The sequence below is a fragment of the Mycteria americana genome, chromosome 2, assembly GCF_035582795.1.
Source record: "Mycteria americana isolate JAX WOST 10 ecotype Jacksonville Zoo and Gardens chromosome 2, USCA_MyAme_1.0, whole genome shotgun sequence".
NCBI lineage: Eukaryota > Metazoa > Chordata > Aves > Ciconiiformes > Ciconiidae > Mycteria > Mycteria americana.
The window spans coordinates 67,681,061-67,703,614 of NC_134366.1; the positions used below are offsets into that span (position 1 = coordinate 67,681,061).

Below are 22,554 nucleotides of genomic sequence, written 5' to 3' on the forward strand. Positions count from 1 at the left end.
TGAAACATTGCCACCTTGTGGCTTTTAAAAAATCACCATCTTTAACAGTGCTTTTTCTTGTACTTAGTTGGAAGAAAGGGCATAGCATAGTTTAATGTAAAATAATTCACTAATGAAATCTGCTGTCTTTGTTTTCCAGCTTACAGGGAGTGTAAATGAATCCTAGCAGTTTTACACAAAGTTTTTCTTCCATGCATTGCACTAGGCTTCTTTTCTGTCTCTTTTTTTTGTTTTTCTTGCAGGGAATTAAAATGGCTGTGCAGTTCAATATAGGAATGACAGAGACCATAAACCCACTGAGCAGTAGCTTTTGAAATTATGCAAGAGTGAACTTATCAAGGTATAATTAAGTAGCAGGTGGTAATATTTAGGATGTACTTTGGAGACCCAAGTGACTAAGTAGAAGCTGAATCTCAAAATTATATAGATGAGTTAACTTTGAAACAGTCTTATTAATATTTTATATGCATGTCTGATGCTTGTCTTCTCCAGGAAAAAAATGTTTTTTAAATATGGTGGCACTTTCCATTTAAGTATAGCAATAGCAAAAGAAGACCTCTGGTAGACTGCAAAAATTGGTGGGTTAGATTTCATGTTTTGTATTGTAAAAAACCTTGTAGAGTAGATGATCAAAATGCTCCTTTCTTTTGTGAGCTCCTTTTCGTATTTTCCATCATTGTTGGAGTGTTACTATAACAAACAAAACTACTCATATTTTATCAGCCAGGAAACAAAGGTGCCAAACCTGGTTTTGTTACATGCTTCTTTTTTCTTTCTTTCATTTTAAAGTCCCTATGAAAATGCAAAAAGCAGTGGACCATGGGCATGCAGTCTATCCTGAATAATGTGGTTCAGTGCCAGGGAGTGTGAGAAAGGACTGGGATTTGGAGTGCCATCCAGAGTTACTGCTTTCCCCAGCATGAGCTTGGGAACCTCTGAGTCCCATTTTGAGCAAGCTTCACGAGACCGAGCTCTCTGCCAAGCCAGGTGTAGGGCCCAGGCTCCCTGGTGGGTGAGGGCAGCAGTGCCAGCAGGCTGCCTGTAAGCAGCAGTTCAGGAGGAACCCAATGAAGCTGACTAAAAGAGACTGAGTTGCATCCATTACAGTCCTGTTCTCATGGGATTGAAAGACAGGCAAAGCAGTAAATTTTTCTACATGGCCCTTCAGCAGGTCCAGACTGTTAACTTCATTCTCAAAATGAATTCCACTAGATGTGCATATACGGTAGCATGAGAGGATGAGGAGCAATGAGATTCAAAGAACCAGAGAAACATGAGAGCCCGCAGCTTTGAGGCAATGCTACAGTTCCTCTGATTGCTTCTCTTCTGTATCTCAGAAAAAATGACAACTGTTTTGTTTGATAAAATAGTCTGCACTGACTATAAATAAGACTTCCATTTTGTTTTCTATTAATCTCATATGATAATCTACAGGAATACAATTTAGCATGGAGAACCACAGCAAGTGCATCCAATTTGTGGGTAGAAAGTTGTGAGGGGTCATCCAACTGCACAGCAGGCAATGGGAAAGAAAGGAGAGGATGCTGGCTGGGAACATTAAGACATTTTTCTGCATTTCAGTCTTCTTTTCTGATGAAGGGAGAGTGGGTTCATAAATGATTTACAACTTGCTGAAGGAATTTGAAAATGTATCACAGTCATTTCCCATACAGATGTCAAAATAAATAATTTTGTACAATAGGAATAGAATGTGATTTGACTGGGTAGTATTGTTTGGGGAGCTGCATGAAATGATTATAAATCAAGGTGAAAATTTCAAAGGGACTTTGAGAAAGTCATAAGTGTTTGGAAGAAGCAGTAAAATAAGAAAGACGATTTTCAAAGTGGGAGGGGAAGGGCATCTTTATTTGGGGACAGGCACAAGAAATGTATTAGGAACATGCACTGGAGGCTCCCATAAAAGCAGAGCCGGGGTGTGGGTGGGAGAAGCTGTCCAGGCCAGGGATGGTGATGAGAGAGGGAGTTGTGCTGAAAAACCTCCAAATTGGAGAAAGCTGAAGAGGGTGTTGGGGCAGAATAGAGCGTGCAGATGATGGAAACTGTTGCTTCAACAGTCTGTGTTGTCTGCTTGCTTCTTTCTGCTCCCCCTTTCAGGAAAGAGAAATGACACTACTGCTAGAAGGTGCTGAGCCTTGAGCTCCCCTGCTATTTTAGAACCACACTTGTGTGTGGTAAGGTGGCAGGATGGCTTCAGGCCTCCCCAGGAAGCCACAGGCACCCTCCCCTCCTGATCCTTGTGCTGTTGTTCCCCTTGGTACACAATGGTCAGAAGGGACCTCTGAAGATCATCCAGTCCAACCACGCCCTCAAAGCAGGACTGCCAACAACAACAGGTCTGGTCAGCTGTGGCTTTGTCTATCCAAGTCTTGAATAACTGCAAGACTATTAAAGTTTTTCCCCAGGTCCAACCCGGAGTGAGAATTGCAGTACAGGAGCTTGTATTTGCAATTAGGGTTGAGAATGTTCGAAACAACAAGCAGTAATATAGGGTCTTTTTGGCTATTAACAATGGGAAACAATTTTTTTTTTCCATTTCTCTGCCTTTGCATATTGTCCTTCTTAGTCATGTGCATTACAGTGGTAGTTGTTGAATAGTGCCAAGGTAACACTGAGGAATTCCTAATTAGCTCGGTATGCACATTTTTACTTGCCTTGGAGTCAAATGAATGTTTGTTCCTTCTCTTATTTCTAGCAATGCTTCATTGCTGTGGGAGAAAGAAATCTGGATGTTTTCTAAATTGAGTGTCCTTTTCAAAATTAACTAAGTCTTCATTAATGGTGCAGAAATCCTCATTAATGAGGATAAGACAGTTGGCAGAGGCAGCCCAGTTTGGCATTCCAAATCCCAGGCTAGGACTGGCAATTTAAAATACAAATTTAATGGAAAATGCTGTGAATGAAGGAGATACAGGTCCTCATCTGTCATTTTCTTTTCTTAGTAAGATTTGTGCAGGGAATGCAAAATCATTGACAGACAATTACAACCTCTGAAAAGAATCTTTTTTTTTCAGCATGTGATTTTACTTTAGACCATGTTAATGCTGAGTGAAGACTTACAGCAGGAGAAGAACAGAGTACAAATTGCTAAAATAGCATGTTTGTCATAGGTCCAAGACTTAAACGTTTTGGGTAGAAACCAGCTGTAATAAGCCTAAACAGCATTGTGAATCAGTGAGAAAGTTGAGAGAAAAATGTTTCCACATTTTCACCTAGGCCCTGTGTTTTGGAATATGCCACATGTTGAGGCTACCTCAATACAACATCATTTATCACCAGTAAGAAGGTCTGCAGTCTGAGTGTTGTTTATTCTAGTCAAAGTTGTTGCTAATTGATTAGTGCTTCCTGTCTCACTCTTTCAATTTTTTTCTGTCACCACCCGTCCCCGTCACAGGCAACAACCACTCAAGCATGAATGTCACCACAAATGTGACCAGCCTTGCTTCAGTGCTGTCACTTGTTCCATTCAATGCACCATACAGCCATGCACATCTAGTTTTTCTTTTAGTCTGGTTTTCAGATTATTTTTATAATCAGATCAGCTGTACAGGAGCAAATGAAAGAAATCAGACAACAATGGTAGGACTTGCTGAATAAAGATCCAGGCGGAGCCCTTTCCCAAACCTTCCAATGGCTGTATTTGACGTACATGAATTCACTCTTGCAGTTCCAAACCTCTGAGTCCTTGATCATTCCTCAGGCTGACCTGAAGAGCAATACTGCTTTGCTTGACAGATGAGATTTTGCCCAAAATAAGAGACTTTTCTTATATTTTTTTCTAGAGAGCTAAGTAATGTCTTTCATTTATTTTCAGTGCTTCGATACTTTCCATTGTGGGGTTGTTTCTTACATTTTCCAGTCTCTCCTCCAGTGACAATTCTTTACAGCCACGATGCTGCTTCCCTTCTTGGCATGAAAGGTCAGCAGTGGCTGCCCTTTGCAAAAGCCATAATTGAGTCTTTCCTCGCTCGGTGAGTCTGAGGCTGCTAACCCTCTTTGTAAAGACTACAATTCTTCCTCTGTAATACTCCCCCTCCCCCCCCATCTCTCATGAAAAAAGCAAGCCACCACAATTTGGTATAGGATTTTCATAAGCTCCCTTCAGGTCTTGTAATAGCCAAGCTAACTTGTATAGGAATCACCATTTTTGTAACCTCCCTTAATATATCTGACATCTGCAGGTTTCAACGCTGTCAAGTGCTGCAGCTCTCCAATGCTACCTTCACAGTAATGACTGTTATTACTTCCCTGGCTTCTGTGCTATCTGCCATGCACTGCAGAAGTTATCTGTGAGTTTTTTATTCACATCTTGTATTGTAATTGTGTTTACAGGCCATAGAAGAACTATTCAGTCAGCATTGGTCTCTGTAAGACTCTGTCAGTATAATTTTTGTTGGTTTGGTTGTCTTGTTTGTTTTAGTCTGACTTTCTAGGAAACAGAGGCTGAAACCCCACTCTTTCTCCATAACAGCTTTGGAATTTACTTATCCATTTCAGCAAAATGGCAAAGATCTTGTTTAATATGCTCACTTAAAGAGAAGCTATGGTGAACATTTTTAGTCCTTATCAGACAGCATAAAATTGGCATCCAGGATAATACTTATGAAATTCCAGCATCCTTTGGAGTTTGTAGCATTTTAAACACCAGAGAATTTAACCATCAGTCCAAACTTCTCTGTTGTGTGGATTCTCTACTGTCTGATAGGTGGTCAGCTCATTTTACAATCTCAGTATATTTAAGGTAAAACAGTAAATCAACTGCAAGACACAAGTAGTGGGCAACAGAGCTTCATAAGATCCACTGGTGACAAAACTATTTGTTTTGGATTTTAACCCAAATTTTGGGTTACCCAAATATAATTCTGCTGCAGAGATATAAGCATACTTAACTAAATTAACATAAAAATCATAGTAATTTACCATTTTCTACCAAGATGTGAGACTGTTTGGTTAAATCTGAAATTGATATATGCATAAACTAAACTGTTAACAAATATTTAATTCCATCATATTCTTTGCAATATCCTTAGTATACATATGAGAACAATAGGAAATAGACTAAGTTAATGATCCTTAGCCTCAAGTCCACATGAATTGCCACAAACATATGAAGGAACTTTAGTCTAAGGTAAGTACCAGGGCAGTTCTGCAAAGTTTAACTTATTCCTTGGTGACATAAATATTCAATGTGTCTTCTTCCAGAAGAAACTGTAAAATTAGAAACCCTTTAAGTATTATTTGGTGGTTTTGGCTGGTGAATGTGTGCATGTGAGCAACACAAAGTACTTGTCTGTGCAGATACCCTCTTCTCAGTGTTAATTGTTGCTCCTTATTTATTTAATGTCATTTAAATAAAAGAAGGATGTGGTTTGGCCAATATCTACAGTTCTGTGATGTCTCACAGCTGCCATTGTGGTGGCTCTTGATTATGAGATAACAGAATCACAGAATAGTTGAGGTAGGAGGGAAGCTCTGGAGGTCATCTGGTCCAACCACCCTGGTTTCCAGGATGAGCTGCTCCATCACTTTTCTAGGAGTCAAGATGAAACTGAGTGGCCTGTAGTTCCCTGGGTCCTCCTTCTTGCCATTCTTGAAGATAGGAGTGACATTTTCTTTCCTCCAGTCTTCAGGCACTTCTCCCAGTCACCATGTTTGATCAAAGATTATTGAGAGTGGCCTTGCAATGACATCTGGCAGCTTCCTCAGTGTTTGTGGGTGTGTCCCATCAGGGCCCACGGACTTATGTATGTCTAGTTTGCTTAAGTATTCCCTGACCTGATCCTCTTCCACCAAGGGTACATCTTCCTTGCTCCAGCCTTTCCCTGTGTTCTCTGGAACCTGGGAGTCCTGAATCAGATCAGATGTGGTTATGTGAATTCATTCAGGCTGCTGCCATGACTGAAGCTAGCAGGTCTGATGGATAAGCTTGGAACTGCATTTTAAATGGCAAGTGTTTTCTGTGTGAAAACAAAACTTAAGTAGGTAGCTAAGGACACCTTACAACACCTAAGAACACCTGCTGCAAGTTTTCCAGGTGGTACCTGTGAATGAGCCAGAATATGTGGAAAAACTACATAGGCCTTTATAGTCAATACTGACAAGATCCAAAACATTAGAGGTCCTTTTTATGCAGGTCAGTGACCCATGCTAAAAACCTCTCTGTGGATATAGCAAGAAGAGATGTGTTTAACCAGGCATTTGTACTGATGCATTCCATTACTGAACTGGCTGGAACAGACATTGCCACACTGGATAAGATGCCATTAAAACTGTTCCTTTATTACTGTTCTGCTGGTTCAGACCGTGGATAAATCTATCATCCACTCTTGCTGCTTAATAACCAGCTGTCATAGTCCTTGTAATGTAACACTTTCATTAGATTCAGAAGTAGGATCCATGAAAGGATAGCAAATGATCCTGGGAAGTCTTTCCCAGACAGATAAATGCTACTAACAATAAGGTAAGTTGTTATTATTATAATTGTGATGTTAATGAAAATTATGGACAATTATCTGCTCTTGAAGCTGGCTCTTCCCTTTCTGTATAGTTTTTTGATTTTTTTTTTTTTTTAAGTGCAGAAGACTTAAAAAAGACACCCACACAGGCTTCAGAAGTTTGAGAGAAATGGTTCCTATTATTTATGAAGCAGAAATTCTCAGGAAGCAGACTAGATTAGGAAAAGGTTGTCTAGTTTGTTAGTCTAAAACTTTTTAATAATGGTCACACACTATACCACAAAACTGACGTTGTTTACATTTTCTTTTAGGAACGTCTCTTGATGAGTCTTTTGCCCAGGAATGTTGCAATGGAAATGAAGGAAGATTTCCTGAAGCCTCCTGAAAGGATTTTCCACAAGATTTACATTCAAAGGCATGACAATGTTAGGTAGGATTGATGTAGCCCATGAAATAATTTAAAGCAGAGAATATTTAGTACAAATACAGTGACGTGCAATTGCAGTCAGGTCTTAGAGAAAAAACCAAGCAGTACAGTGAAGATTTGTCATTTATGCAGAGTGGGGAATGGGCCCACTAGGAAGACTTAATAGTCTTCTCAGAAGATAATGGTGAATCGATAAATGGCTTAGAATGGTAGTGCTGGGAGGCAGACAACTTTTTTCAAATGAGTAGTCATTCTTTTTGTACTGTATTATGTTTTGGGTGAATAGAAGTATTTATTTTGCATGGTAATTTTACACATTTATATTTTCCTGATAGTAAGATGGATTACTTTTAATGCAATAGATTTTCTGGGTAATAGCATGGAAATACAGAAAGTGTGATGTAAACTTAAAAAAAAGTGTATCTGTTGCCATCATATGTGCATTCCTCCTCAGAAGTTATTGACTGAGGCTCAATTCTACTTCTTGCTCTTCTTCAGTAACAGACTGTTGTGCAAGTGCCCTCATTTATACTGGTTGTTGGTAAAGTGCATTCTTGTTTGCTATTCTTCTCTGTCCCCCCAAACAAATTCCTTAAAGGCCTTGTCTGAATGGTGTTGTCTTATCATACTGCCTTTAGCTACTTTTTCTCCAAGTGCCTTGCATCCACACCAAAAACAGTGTCAAAGAGGTTTACTTGGTGCCACTCTTGCGCTAAGCAAGGTGCAGGCTTAATAAGTGATGCTGCAGAGCTGCCTTGATTTCCACTGTGTACTCATGTGGCAAAGGAGTAAACTCCCTTAGGACCTCCTCCTCTCCCTCATCCACTGATAAGTTCCTTCTCTTGGGGTTCAGTCTGTCTCCCATTGAGCTGACTCTAATATTTGCAAGGACCACTTCCTAGTGACTAAGCTGTTGCTCCCACTCTGCATAAAAGCATTTATGTCGGTGAGGGAATCAGAGATGGCTGTGATGAGAGTGTTTAGAAGACTGACAAATTAGGTCAGTTTTACACTGTAAAATTAAACATTACTGAATTTATTAATTAGCAGTTCACTTCTTGCTGATGGTTAAATCTTACATGATGTTGACCATCATCACTACATATATAAAACTCTTGGTCTTTAACAATCAATTTAAAGTTAGCTCTAAGTGTACAGTACCCCAGAGCTGGTGCTGCAAAGTTAGCATTGTTGGTTACAGTCTGTGATGGTTCTCAATTGCCAAAGTCAGGCTTGAGAGCTGCCGAAGGACAGAATTCAAGATCAAAGTGGGCTGTCTTCCTCCTTCTCCAATTTTCCTTGTTTATGCCTCATGCTTTTATGCTGTTGCCACCCCCACCAACACCATTTGTCTTTTTTTCTTTTTCTTGCCAATCTTCCATCTTTGGATGATGTTCTGTCTATTTGCAGTCACTTGTGCTCATCTTGTCTGTTGCCTGCCAGATTTTTGTTGCTTGGGCGCCTTCTACTATCTTTGTTGTCCCTTTGGTGATCACATTGCTTATATACTTATAGAAATTGTGTCTAGTTATGCCATCACAGTGCTATGAAATACATGTATACTACTGTTGGTTGCACTTATATTCAGGTTCAAAGCAAGCCAACGATAATTATATCCTGATAAGTACATTTATACTTTGTATGTGTCAGAGGTCTCTGCACTGGTTACAGTGTGGATAGTCTTCTTAAACGGCATTGCCTTGCAGCTGGACTGGTTGATTATAATGCTTCTGAGTCCTCTCTTGCGCTGAGATCTTTTTGAAATGTAACCTCAGGAGTACCCTTTTATTTTCTACATGAAATGGTGTTTCACATAACCACTAAGGCTGCTGTGGCTTACTCACTGCTAGGATGTGGAGTTCATAAAAGTTTTTGAACCTGAATACCCTGTATGGAGAGGTGAATTCATTCTCTGACATTAAGAGGGTACTTTTAGGGCAAATGGAGGCAAAGTAAGATGGTCTCATTTTAATGTCAAAGGAAAGGTCCTCAGGGAAGAGAACTGAAAACAGGAGACCTCCCCTCACCATCTGTACTATAAGAAACTGTATTACCTTTTATTTCAGTAATGCAACTACTGTATTAAAAAAAACAAGAGGGTGGGCATAGTGTCCCAGTAAATACCCAGCGAGCTGTTGCTAGCAGGTCCCAGTAGACCAGAGTTTCACCCCAGGAGCTGTGTGACTCTGCAGATCTGAATGATGCAGGGGAACTCTGTGTAGGTGCCACCCTGACACCAGTGTGGAGGACAGCACTACAGCATCCCTCCGGGAATTGCTGCTGGTGGTCAGTGCCAATAATAAGATGTGTGCTTTACCTTTTTAAGGAGATGAAAACAACTTTTTTTCTTTTGAGTAGTGGCAGTTCAGTGCTATACTGGGCAGACCTAAGAGACCATTCCCATATTCTCATGACTTGCCCTCTTCACACCAAGGTTCTGTAAAACACTGCTATTAAAACATACAAAAAGCCCCTCAATTGTTCTAAATTCCTGGAGTTTTTAACCCCAAAGCTACACAGTGGAAAATAGAAAATGAGCTGCACTTTTACCTTTCCTATTGCAATGCTTTCTTTTTTTCCCAGCAAATATCCGGAAGTGTCAGAGCAGTATCGTTCAGAAAGGATAGGCTGGAGGACGTAGGCATGTAATTAGTAAACTGCATGATTTTTCCACTCCTCACCTATTAAACAAAAACAAACAAACAAAAACCCCCAGCAACAAAAAAAACTTCACCAGAACAAACCCCATCTGTTTCAGTCTTCTAAAGAGCTGCCTGAAAAAAACCAGAGTCTTTAAGCACTAGATCTTGCAAGTGAAAAATAAGAGATTCATACAGCTACCTTCTTTACCTTCTCCCAGAAAAACACAGGGGGCTACCTTCAGTGGAGATATATATACCCCTGTAAGAAGTGAAAGATGGACTGGGAAAAAGATACTGGCATATTTCAGATACACCATAGCAACAGCCCTGGTTTATCAATTAGTTAGTAAATATTTTACCAACTATCAAATAATTGTTAAATGACTGGCCTACAATTGACTGCGCCTCCAGAAGGGAATGGAAACATGCCTTTCCATGTTGAGGGCAGAGCCCTCAGTGTTGTGTCACACTTCGATGAGCTATTCCCAGATTTGTAGTAAAGAGAGGAATTGATTTTGCTCACAGGTAACTCTCTTCACTTAGAAATCACTTCAGACCTCCACCTTAGTACCAACGATTTTATTTTTCTTTCTGCAGTAGAAAGCATTAAACTCCTTCAACATTAATTGAATATTTCTGTGTGGAGAGGGGGCCAGTTTAAAACTTACTTTATATTTCCATTTGAGACTGTTCTAAGGGCATCAATGAATATAGCCCATAAAAGAGCACTGAACAGATGGTTTCCTACACAGAATGACAGTGCCATCAAAGGAACTTGCAAGGGCCCTGGGAACTGTAGTCATTTGTGGGGAAAAACCCTTTTCTCCTCCAAAATGCTCACATTTAGCAAATGAAAAATTCCTGCTAAGACAGACGTGTACAAGCTCGTAAGTTGGGGAAGGTCTGTTATATAACTTTACTGAAAGTGCCAGAAGTGCAGAGGAAGGCTGAAAGCTTGAACCCTTCATCTTCCTCCAATTCCAAAGCTTGAACTTTTATGATTTAGTTCCAGTAAAAGCAGATCCTTTGCACAATGCTCATGCTTACTGCTTGAGCTTTGCAGAAACAAATACTGACAGTCCACAATCTGAAATGTTGTTTGGCCACTTGAGATATGTCTTTTCTTGTTCTGTAACTCTATTTTTCATTTAGCTTTTATATTTTTAAATTAATTGTTCTGAATATTTTGTTTATGTCAACTTTTTATCACCTTTATTTGCATTTTTCCCCCTTTCTTTTATTTGGTTTCTCCTAATGCAGTTTTGTGGTGGTTCTGTTATTCTATTTTGCATTATTTGAAGAGTAAGTGAAACATACAGAAAGAACTGCTTTTTTCTCCTCTCTCACAATCCATTAACGATTAACTTTTGAAGAGCATCAAAGCTCTCTGTTCAGCAGCATTTCATGTCGAAAGAGAAAGATCACTAGGCCCAAATTCACCTTACTTTTGGAATGAGATAATGATACAAGAAAAGGTTGTTATCCATTCCAACCCTCCGTAGGTATTTGTGCCAGTGCAAAAAGGAACAAGAACTCTTTCCCAGGCAAGTTGTATTATCTCCTGTGTACACTGTGTAAAGGGTAGTGGTTAGAAGGTATTTGTCTATGGAACCTTCCCAAAGAAGAGGTCAAAAGGAATTCTCAAAAGTTGATGAAAATCAGTCCTTTGCCAACAAATTCTTTACAGATATGCTGCTTCTTTTCCTATGTTTTGTGTGGAATACCTGAATATTACCCAATGATCTTGAAGAAGATATGACTTTTTTTGTCAAAGAGGAAGAAATGAGGCTTTTTTTATATCTGCTACCTTGTAAAGTTTTTGAACAGAATTGCTGTACAGTAGGAAATGAGTGCATGTGTTTTAAATGGAAACAAAGAACTTAATGCAAATGCAATATGCAAAACAAGACATGCGAATACACATCCAAATTTATTATAGTGTGAACCCAGTGAGGACACTAAATTCAAGCATCAGGAAGGTAAAATAATCACAACCAATATAATATCTGTGCCTCATGAAGCGGAAATAGTCCATATACAGTTCAGGAGCCATTTCAACACAGTATAGATATTATCTTGCTGGGGTGACTGCAGCCAAGGTCACAATGAAGGATGTGAGGACCAGATGTCAGCTTACATGTGAAGACTCCTCAACAGAACAGCTCTTCTGTGATACCCAGGAGTATGGTTTGTTACATACAAGAGACAGCTCTTTCCTAAGATTAGGTTAAGTAACATAGGATTAATATTTCCTTTTCTTATCCCTTGTCTGGCCCTATAGGTTTGAGGAATTTACAGATTACATATATATGTATAGTGGCTACTGTAAAACCACAATATTCCTGACTGAATTTCTCCATGCAGCTATAATTCAATTAAGTAATTTCAAGTTGGGTTTCAGCTCAAATATATGTCCTGTATGGAGCCCTCAACACATTCTGTTGTTTGTCTCTTTTGAAATGGACTTTTCCCACTCTGTTAGATATTAATGAAACTGTTTCAACACACGCATGGATGAGGATATGGCTGACTTGGTATGTTAATAGACAACTTTTCATTCTGCTCTGTAACTCAAATAACATTCAAGAGATAAACAGAAAGTGAACATTGAACTGCTACCAATTTCTTGAGCCTCTGGTACAGCAATTTCATTTAGCCTAATTTTTACAAATGTAAAATAAAACTGGCTGCTTTGTAAGAAGAGATATTAATTTCAGGCAACACACTGCCTGATTCAAAGCTACCAATAAAAAGATTCCTCGTGGCCATTTAGAGGTTGTTGTGACCCAGTCTGAGGCTAGAGCACAGTCTGCAGCTATTTATATGCAAATATTTCTGATCTGTCCTGTTTTCTAGAAAGCATCAGAACTCAAAAAATTTTTTAATTTAACTAACTTACCTGTTCCAATGTTTTAAAAAGCCATGATCATGATGCCTATGAACAGGCTTTTGTATGTAGGCTTTCTTAGCTCATAAGACTTGACAATGAACTAGTTCTCATGAATGATTATTTTGTAAAAACAACCCTCCCTTTGTTTTTAGTTTTAATAGCCTTCTCTAATTTTTTGAGAGGACTTGTTTCTTCATCACTGCAGTGAGTTCTAGATAAAATGATTAATAATTTTCCCTTATGGTTGATCTTTAAGGGGAAAAAAAACCCTACAGGGTTCCTTTCTGAGGCAGCATTCTGTGCCATTAAAATATCATTCTTATTGTAAGTTTTACTCTAATTAAACAAATTACTCAAGTGGAAAGAAAAAACAGGGCATACAACCCCTCCTTATTTTGCTGAGTATTTGTTTATACAAGTGGCTCCATTGAAACCAGTAGGACTATTTAAGTGCACAAAGCACATGAATGAGCGCTGTTAAAAGTGAACATTTACCACCTACAAACTCTTAAATGTCTTGTGTAACTTGGCAGGATTTCTCCTTCTGAACGCCCCATAGAGTGACATAGAAAAGGATTGCGCCATCAGTACTCGCAGTTGGGAAGCAGCTTAAATGTCTTAAACCAAGCCACAGGCTTTCCACGCTCGGTTTTAGCAGGTGCAGCAGCTTCCTGCAGTGCTGCGGGAGGCTGCAGAGTCACCAGGCAGGTGCTGGCTGTGCCTGCTTGCAGGGGTCACAGGGGAGAAAAGAGGAATACAGAAGGTCCTGGAGGGATGACTCAGGGCTTGTCAACACAGAAATGCTCCAGATAGTCAAGGAGTATGAGATAATGATGTATGTAATTTATATGCCTGTGCTTAACCAGCTCAACTCCTTGTTTGTGACTGAGATGAGAGAAATGGCTGTTCGTAATGCTTTCTTTCCCGAAGTTGCTCACTGCAGTGTTGCTTTGCTTTTATTCAGAATTTTTATACCAGAAGCATTTAGAAATAGCTGTTTGTGTATCAAATAAAATACTCCAAGTAGCTTTAAAAAAAGTTCTTAGGAAACCTCCATTAAAAATTAGAATCATGGAATCATAGAATGGTTTGGGTTGGAAGGAACGTTTAAAGATCATCTAGTCCAATTCCCTGTCATGGTCAGGGACATGATAAGGTTGCTCAAAACCCTGACCAGCCTGACCTTGAATACTTCCAGGGAGGGGGCGTCCACAGCTTCTCTGGGAAACCTGTTCTACCTTCATAGTAAAGAATTTCTTCCTTGTATGTAATCTACATCTACCCTCTTTTAGTGTAAAATCATTACTCCTTGTCCTGTCACTACAGACCCTGGTAAAAAGTCTCTCTCCATCTTTCTTATAAGCCCCCTTTATATATTGAAAACCTGCAATAAGGTGTCTCTGGAGCCTTCTCTTCTCCAGGCTGAACAACCCCAACTCCCTTAGCCTTTCTTCACAGAAGAGGTGTTCCAGCCCTCTGACCACTTTTGTGACCCTCATCTGGACCCACTCTATCAGGTCCATGTCTGTCTTGTGCTGGGGGCCCCACAGCTGGGGTCCAGGTGGGGTCTCATGAGAGTGGAGTAGAGGGAGAATCATCTCCCTTGACCTGCTGACCATGCTTCCTTTTATGCATCCTGGGATACAATTGGCTTTCTGGGCTCCAAACGCACAGTGCCGACTCATGTCTGATATTTCATTCACCAGAACCCCTAAGTCCTCCTCCGCAGGGCTGTTCTCAATCCATTCATCCCTCAGTCTGTATCCATGTTTGGGATTGCCCCAACGCAGGTGCAGGACCTTGCACTTGGCCTTGTTGAACTTCATGAGAGTCGCATGATGAATTCAAGCGTGTCAAGGTCCCTCTGAATGGCATCGCTTACCTGTAGCATTTCAACTGCAGCACTCAGCTTGGCGTCATCTGCAAATTTGCTGAGGGTGCACTCACTCCCTCTATGTCATTAATAAATTAGGAGGGAAACAAATATTGACAAAGCTCTGCTCAGTAACTGATTATTTTTTCCCTAGGATTTAATTAGAATATTGACATACTGTTGTAACTTATGACACTAATAACTTGTCTGTCTAAAAGGCAAAGTATATTCAGTTTTTACCAGATTTGCCAAACTTCCTGATCCTGTGAACGTACTGATAAAATCTTTGTATGACTGAAGACTACAGGACAAATGCTGAATATCTCAAAGAGCACAGGATTGCAGAGTTTTTGGTATAGCCCACAAGCAAAGAGAATTATAGCTCCTTGGGGTCCCTTTAGTCAGTTGTGGGACAGAGGAGCAAGAGCATTGCTGAGCCCCTGGGCAATGAGGAAAACACCAGGTTTAGCACTGTAGTAACTACTTAGCCTTGGTAACCATCACATTTACACCATTTGTCAGGGAGAGCGGCGCTTGAATCATGTGCAAGCTATGCTGTTGAACAAACAGAAGTAACCTTTGTCCTTTGTTTTCACTTTCTTTCCACTTTAATTTCTCTTCTTGCTTTTATAGTTGCAGTTTAATTGAGATTGGGGTTTTTTTGTTTTTCACCAGAGTGCCCCAATGGCATTGTTAAGATTTCTGTGGAATTAAGGCAGGGAGAGTCTTATCCCTGAATGGTCTTTAAGAGAAACAATTGCTAATGGGTAGCTTTTCCCTTCTTGTTTCTATATATGCTAATATATATATTTTTAAATGAAATTACTTGGCAATCACTGTGAAGTGTCCCTTTGTATACTATACCACTGTGAGGACTCTTTCCTGCATAAATAAGGTAGCCCTAGTTTACTCTAGTTAAATCCTCTCTGAGGGTGTGAACCTCCATGGCAATTAGCGATTAAGTTACAGTGAACCAAGGCTACTTTGCTCTTGAATGAGTGCATCTACAGGAGCGATTAATGTGCCTTAACGCTGAGGCCACTCCTATAGTTGCTTTGTCTTAACTTTTCTAAGTGTATCAATGTTAGAAATGGCCTACGTTTAAGACTCTCATTATTTTTGTGTGAGTAATATATCCAAATCAAAGGAAAAGGAATTTCAGTGTTAATTTGTGTTCTGCTGAGAAACGGGTGGGGACTTGAACTTTGAAAATATTTGAATATATTTGAAAATATGGTTTGGCCCTGGAAAAACTTCTGGCATATCACTGGAATTCTGGCACTGTATATCTTATCATTTCTCTCTTTAGTACCCTTATGATTTTCATGGCCATAGCAAGAGTTATAATCTCTTTTCTGTTCTCACTCCCTGTGGCAGATTTTGCCACCTCCTGATAAAGGCTTTCTGTGTTCTTTACATTCCAAAAGCCTAAGCAGGACATAACAGGGGGAAAAAACTTTATTGCATCAGATGGGTGATTTGACTCCATAGTCTAAACCCTATGTCACAGACCAAGTTGCTACCCTAATTTGCTTTAGACATCGTACAATAAAGAGTAGGTGTTGGCACTGCCCCACAACACTTGTAGTCCAAGTAGTAAGGGAAGAGGCAACAGATGGACACAGATAGGTGAAGAAATGCAAGAGATAATATTGGTCAGCATACTAGTGTCACCGAAATCGGGAATCAAACTCCTTAACACCAATGTAGTATTAAGAAGCAGGCGTTCTTTATTACGGCGCCGGATGCACGGGGGATCGTTCCACCTAGCGTGCATACCGCAGGTTGCATCAGCCGAAACTTATATTGTCCAGTTACATATATATGCATCAAATTTCCCGGAATGACCATACACATTCATTATATTTCCTGGAACTAATTATCATATTTGTGTGGTCATTGCACATGTGTCCTTGAGCTCCGAGGGGCTTCTGTGGGGGTCTCTGGTGGTCCTTGGTGGTCGTACAGGTGTGTCCTTTAGTTGACCCCTTCTTCTGGACATGCGCAATCCTACCTTGCTTATGTAACTTGCTTCCCTTCTTCATGGTGCACGGTCCCTAACAATGATTTGGCACCCTTAACACAAACCAATTATTCTAACTACCCTCAACTCCTTGTCAAGATGGGCTGGGGCTGTACTGGGAACATAGCAGCATGACCGTGCTACTCCTTGTCCAATTGTCTTTGGGCATAGTAGCATATCCATAGCCATAGGTGTACAAACACAATATTAAAGCATTGTCTAACTGGCTCCTATCTCTGTGTTGCTTAGTTACAAAGAACAAACTAATCACTTTGGTTACATCTGGTTACAGTAGCTAAAATAAAATGAACTGGCTAATGAGTTTCAATGCCATTTTTAGAATAACAGAGCTCCATGTGTGTGAGAGGAAAAATTAAAACAATCAAAATGTAGAATGTGCAAAGGATGAGATATAAAATGGCAGAGAAGCTAGCAGAAGCTGTTATTATAAAATAGCATCTACACTCCCTCTCCATACTAACTAAAACCTGGAAACTACACGACATGTTGGATTGCAACAACTGTAGTTGTTGTTTTTTCCTCTGTGTCTTTTTCAACTGTATGAATTCGGATGTGAATTCAGGTCATAAAGCAAATGGGTCATAAAGCAAACTGTATGAAAGACCTTGATGCAAATTGAAGTACATTTGAAAATATTCAAGCAATTTAGGAGGATGATTTGATATTAACTGATGAATTTCCAGAAAGACCATCCTAGGGCTGTCAAACAACAAGGATGTTAGTCCAGAATTAAGAGAATAAGTAGGTCTTCACGGGCAAATATGCAGAGCACTTTGCTTGTGTTATTGCACTCTGTTAATGCCTTTTACCTTACCCATCACTTGGTTGGTTCACATTCATGACAGCAGAGTCAAAATCAGTAAAATTGACTAAATGCCAAATGTTTTATTTTAAGAAGCCTTTTTGTTGTGTTTAAACAGCATAGGAATGTGTTTAAACAGCATAGGAACCTATTGTTTCCCTGAACTGGGGCCATCTTGACCAATGTTCTCATAAAGCATGCTCAAAGTAGAAGACAGTGGGGAGACTGCCCCAAGGATTAACATGACAACGTAGAAGCTTTGTTTGTATATTAAAGCTGTTGAACTTGATGAGTTGGTTTTGTGCTGGGATATGTTACCTAACCTGCTCTGGTGGACAAGAGATTTTAGCAACTGGGTTAAATGGAATTATAGAAACAGGGGCTGAGTCAGGAGTTGTATTTACTCTTTTTTGTAGATTCATGGGAGAGTTCAGACTTGGTTATGGTGAATGAGAAACAGTAGACTTGTTAGTCCTGCTTTTCTAGCATCTGCTATTTCATCTATAGAGTGAAGGTCTGTTGAGGGGAAGAGGAGTACATAATGCTTAACTTAACTTACAGTTTGCAAGCTAAGTTTTACACTATGTCAAGTACACCTAGGATGTGTACCATGGGACTGTTTGTTAGCATTTGCATAAATAAAGATTTGTTTGACATTTATAGTCTGGGTGTTGGAGATAAATGCATTAGGTCTCTGCAGCGGGCTCTGGGCCTCTGCCAACAGATGATGGAATCTAAATAAATAGGATCACAGCTCCATACTCTCTTGAGTTTCAGGATCTGCACAAGAATTTTTATTCTCTCTATCACAGTAGTATCTGTGCTTCTTTCAACTATCTCCCCTTATCATGGGTAGGGATGGGCAGGGATTGTTAAGGTATTTGTGGGGACATTAAGGATTGTGTTGGACATTAAAACCTTGCTAACATTGATGGAATCTGGACACTTACCTGAGACAAGCAGCACAGTACAGAGAAGCCTGGCCTGACACTGTGGATCCTAGCTCCTCACGAGGAGCAGTAAAACCACATCATGGAGCTACCATACACAAGTTATTAACTCCTGTCTTTCAGTACTTAGTAAACCTCATGCAAGGTTTATCAGTTTGGCTGTGGAACTCTACCAGTGCAAAAACTGTCTTTGAAACGAATCAAGCTGAGAAGATCCCAGCTGTAAAGAGGAGAAGCAGTTGTTCTCTGTGCTTCCTCATGAATGAGGTGCTTTGCCATATGTACAGCAGATAGATATATAGGATAGGTATATAGGCATTGAAAGTGTCCCAGGGTTCTCTACAACAGTTGACAGCACCAGAACGATGCCTGTTTGTCTGAATCTTTGCCATTTTTGTTCCAACTAGCACTTTATTGGTAGCGTTTTCAAGGCTTGTTTGAGTTTGTGCTTTGGATCACATCCAAAGACGATAATGAGAATTTGAAGATGTCTTCTGTACTGATATCTCTGTGTCTTTTTCCTTCTTTACAGCATTTTGTTTGCAGACATTGTGGGGTTCACTAGTTTGGCATCACAGTGTACTGCCCAAGAGCTGGTGAAGCTGCTGAATGAGCTCTTTGGCAAATTTGATGAATTAGCTACAGTAAGTACAACATTCTTATTTCAATTTAATTTAAATTCCCTTCTGGAAAATGATGCATGAGTTACACATGTTAGAAATCTGTAATAGATGGATTTAGCCCTGTGTGTCATGAATTTCTAAAGCTTCCATTTTTTATTAATATTCTGGAGAGAAAACAGTTTATTTTAATTGTTTAGGAAAGAAGCTTAAGTTGCTATTTTTAAATATACTTTTCTTCCCCCTCCTTGGAGGCCATCAGTGTTCTTCATTGGTTTTGTTTGCACAAACTAGAGAAAATATTTCAATATTTACATTTCTGTCCTGCATGGAAAAAAACAGGATAATGGAAAATATGAATATTAGCAGCATGGCATAAAACTACTTTCTGTGATAAAAAGAAGCTAGAGAGTAAAATTAGTTCTTTACAGAGAGCACTCCTTGTCACAGAAATGATGGTAGGTTTTCAGAGAGGCTATTGTAGGCAAAATGGGATCCATATCGTAACTGAGGCTTATGTTTTGGTCATTGCACTTACATTGTCCAGGTTTCCCAAGGAAAAAGAAAATCAGAGAAATGTTCCTTGCCTATAACTCCTAGCAGTCTAATGGTACCACAAGCATTTGACAAGAAATGAGAGGAACAGGTGTGCCTGAAAAAGCCACACATCTTATTTCAAATTACATTTAACCATATGCTGAAAATGTGTTTTCCCCTTGAACAAAGCACAACTTCATCAAATCTCTCGTTTGCCAGCCATGTCCTCAGAGTCTTCATTGCTGAGAAGTATCACCCCCACATAAGTTGTGCTCCTCTACTATCTAGCTGTCTTCTCTTCAGACTGTGCAGCAGCCTAGAGAATATATTTCTTCAGGTGCCCAACATAAACAGCATCCATATTTTTTCAGTCCAAACTCACTTCTCCTTTATGTAGTCTTCCACATGAGAGATCTGAAGCTTGTGGACACTTTGCATCTATGGCTCCCTCTTGATAGACAGCTGTCAACGACCCCAAGGAGAAAGAAATCTTCTGCTCCACAGGATGCCAGGGTTGAGGAAGACTTATTCTTAGTTAAATGTGTTATCGTTTCATCAAGTGCTATGTCCCGATTTGCGCTAGATCTTCTGTTCAAGTCATAACAGAAAGGAACTATTGTGTGTTCCCTTTTTCCAAGAAAAACAGAAGTTTAACTTAGATGCTGAGTAGAGATGCAATGGAAATGCTGGTTTTGGGTATGAATTTGTAATGCCTTTGTGTAACCAATTAATCACTGGAACTACTGGCAGTCCCTCATAGAGAGCACAGGTCCCCAGCCCAGAGTACTTCAGAGATGCATAACTTAGAAATAAAAGAGACTGCCATGTAGGTGATCATTGGCAAGAGTTTAAATGGCTTTAAAAGTTCAAATAGTCTCCTTACTTTAATTTCATTACTGAATTTCATCCTCCAAATGTCAACCAGCCTTCTAATAAGCTCTTTTAAAACTTATAATGCTATAATTTTTGGAGTCATCATAGCCATGAAAAGGCAATGTAATAACACAGGAGTACTGTGACATAACATGAGATCCCACATGTGCACACAGAAATGCACATGGCTATGACATGTGACATGGCACTGAAGCCAGGGAGATGGCTACTGCACCATGCTTGCTCCCTTAGCAGTGGCCAGGTGCAGCCAACTGGAGGTGTCAGTGACACCTGAAGCCACGGTACCAGGCAGATACCAGATTTTGGTGCAAGGTCGGTTGTTTGTCAGGGAAGAAGCAGATCGGAGATAGCAGAAGAGCTAAAAAGCCTTAGTTTTTCTGTTCAGCCTGCATGCATTCTTCTTCCAAATTTGAAAATAAATCTCATGGTTTCTTTCAGCTATGTGAGGAAGATTTCTTATTTACTTATTCTTCTAGTTCAGACTGTGCTGCGTCAGGGTATGATTAAGGACAGAACGTGTGAGCTTTCCTTGGCGCCTTCTGATGTGGTAAAGGAAGACTTGTTATTGTGTCCCCTGCAGTCAGAAGAAATGTGCTGAGAAGTGTAATTTTTCAGAGGATTCTGATCTTTCGTTAAAACAACTTCTAGATATTCATTATTAGTCAAAACAGAGGACTGGGCTGATTTTAAAACAGTGCTGTGCTTTAGTATTCAGAATGATGAAGGAGGAAACTGCAGGGACTTTAAAGAAAAATGTAATGGTGAGAGGTATGTTCCCTGTGACTACTAAAGTGTGATCTGTGAGTGTGCATGCTGTGTGCTGCTGCTTCTTAGGAAGCAATGTCAACTGGAAGGGACAGTTTATGACAACCCTTGTTAAAAGAATTGTTCTGTCTTGAAACTGTAATGCTTAAAAAAGAATCCCTGTCACCACTGTGGGAACTGTAGTAAGTGTAAGGCAGCATATATTTGCTGAGAGTCTCATGAAGAATCTTGGCATTTTGGCACATTGACACATTGTAGGAATAGTGAGTCTTTGCTTTTTGACAGTATAGCTCTGAAGCTGACCAGAACCAGGTGCTTCAGATGAACATAAAAAATTCTTGTTGAGAAATCTGGGACAATTTAATCCTAAAGTTTGTCCTTCTGACATTTAGAAGCTGGTTTATGCTTTTTAACATTAGATTTTTCTCTCTTTCTATGTGCTATTAGTTTGATTTTTTTGGTAAGGCAAATAGTTTTGTTCTTTTTTAAATGCTACACCTTTTTTTAAATCACAGTAGCTTCAAATATAGTTACAGCTTGTGACAAGGAGTTCTGAAGGCAAACCTTAGGTTTCAATTTATTGTCATTCAAGTCCTTTGAAAGTTTGCTTGTGCGTTCTGTTAATAGAGAGAGAAGAAAATTCCTGATCTTCTTACTCCCTACTAGAAATGATTTGTCTTTTTATCATGTCCTTTCTTTTTTATTCACCTCTAGAGAAAATATGTTTTCCAAAGACTTATCTTGTACAGGTTATTTTACTTTGTAAATCACTGAGTCTTTGAACTCTGTTAGGAGAAGAGGTGGTCAGAATACAGTACTTAAAATGATGGCATGTTTTCTGTTTTCACAATAGCACTGCTTGGTTTCTTAAAGAAGTCTTAGGTAGTCATATCTTATATAGGACTTTGAGTCTGTGGGCCAACTTCAGTCATTTTGAAGAAAGGAAAGTGAGTCTCAAAAATATGAAGCTAAACAAAAATAAGTGACAATATTAGTATGCTTGCAGGAGTGTAACTTCATCCTAGGCGGACATCAGAGAATCCACATGGAGAGGCACTGTTATGAATGCCTCAGGGTTCATTTGTATGTCTGGTTACTGAAGTACTTGTAACACTACAGTCTTTAGGCACCCTGATTTTCTATAAGCTTTTTGGATAAGTTTGCCCATTCTGCAGAGGTTCCCTTGGGACTGTACACAACAATAGCAAGCCACCTTCCTGAGCGTATGCAGTTAGTTCAGTTTCTCATAAGGCTATGAATGGTTCAAATAGAAAGAATGATTTTGCATTAATTTCTATTGGATTTTATCTGCTGTTCAGGCTTAGTTTACTTAGTTCAGGCTGTTACTTCTGAAGTTTCTCAGTTTCTTCCAGTTTTGGTTAAGCAGAGTAGCTTTGTGCAGTCTCAGATTTTGTCCTAATGATAGTCATTCTGCATTACGTATTATCAATGAATGCTTTAACCAACTGATCTTTGCATAAGGTCTTCAGATGCCTTGCAATTAACCTTCAACACTATAGCTAGCTTCCAGTTTGTCATTCTTCAGCTTATTTGTAAGAGTGACAAATTTTAATGAGATATAATCATTTGCATCTTGTTGTTTTTATGTTCCCAGGGAATTCTTGGACACATGACAC

General features: G+C 39.5%; 1 protein-coding gene across 2 annotated transcripts in view; it reads left to right on the forward strand.

Annotated features, from left to right (window-relative positions):
• The window catches only part of ADCY1 (adenylate cyclase 1), a 152,611-nt gene that overhangs the window by 57,514 nt on the left and 72,543 nt on the right, over positions 1-22,554 (forward strand). For both annotated transcript variants that reach the window (XM_075493679.1, XM_075493680.1), the window contains exons 3-4: positions 6,785-6,903; positions 18,634-18,745. In XM_075493679.1, coding sequence (XP_075349794.1) covers positions 6,785-6,903; positions 18,634-18,745 — 231 coding nt within the window. The remainder of the gene's footprint in view (positions 1-6,784; positions 6,904-18,633; positions 18,746-22,554) is intronic.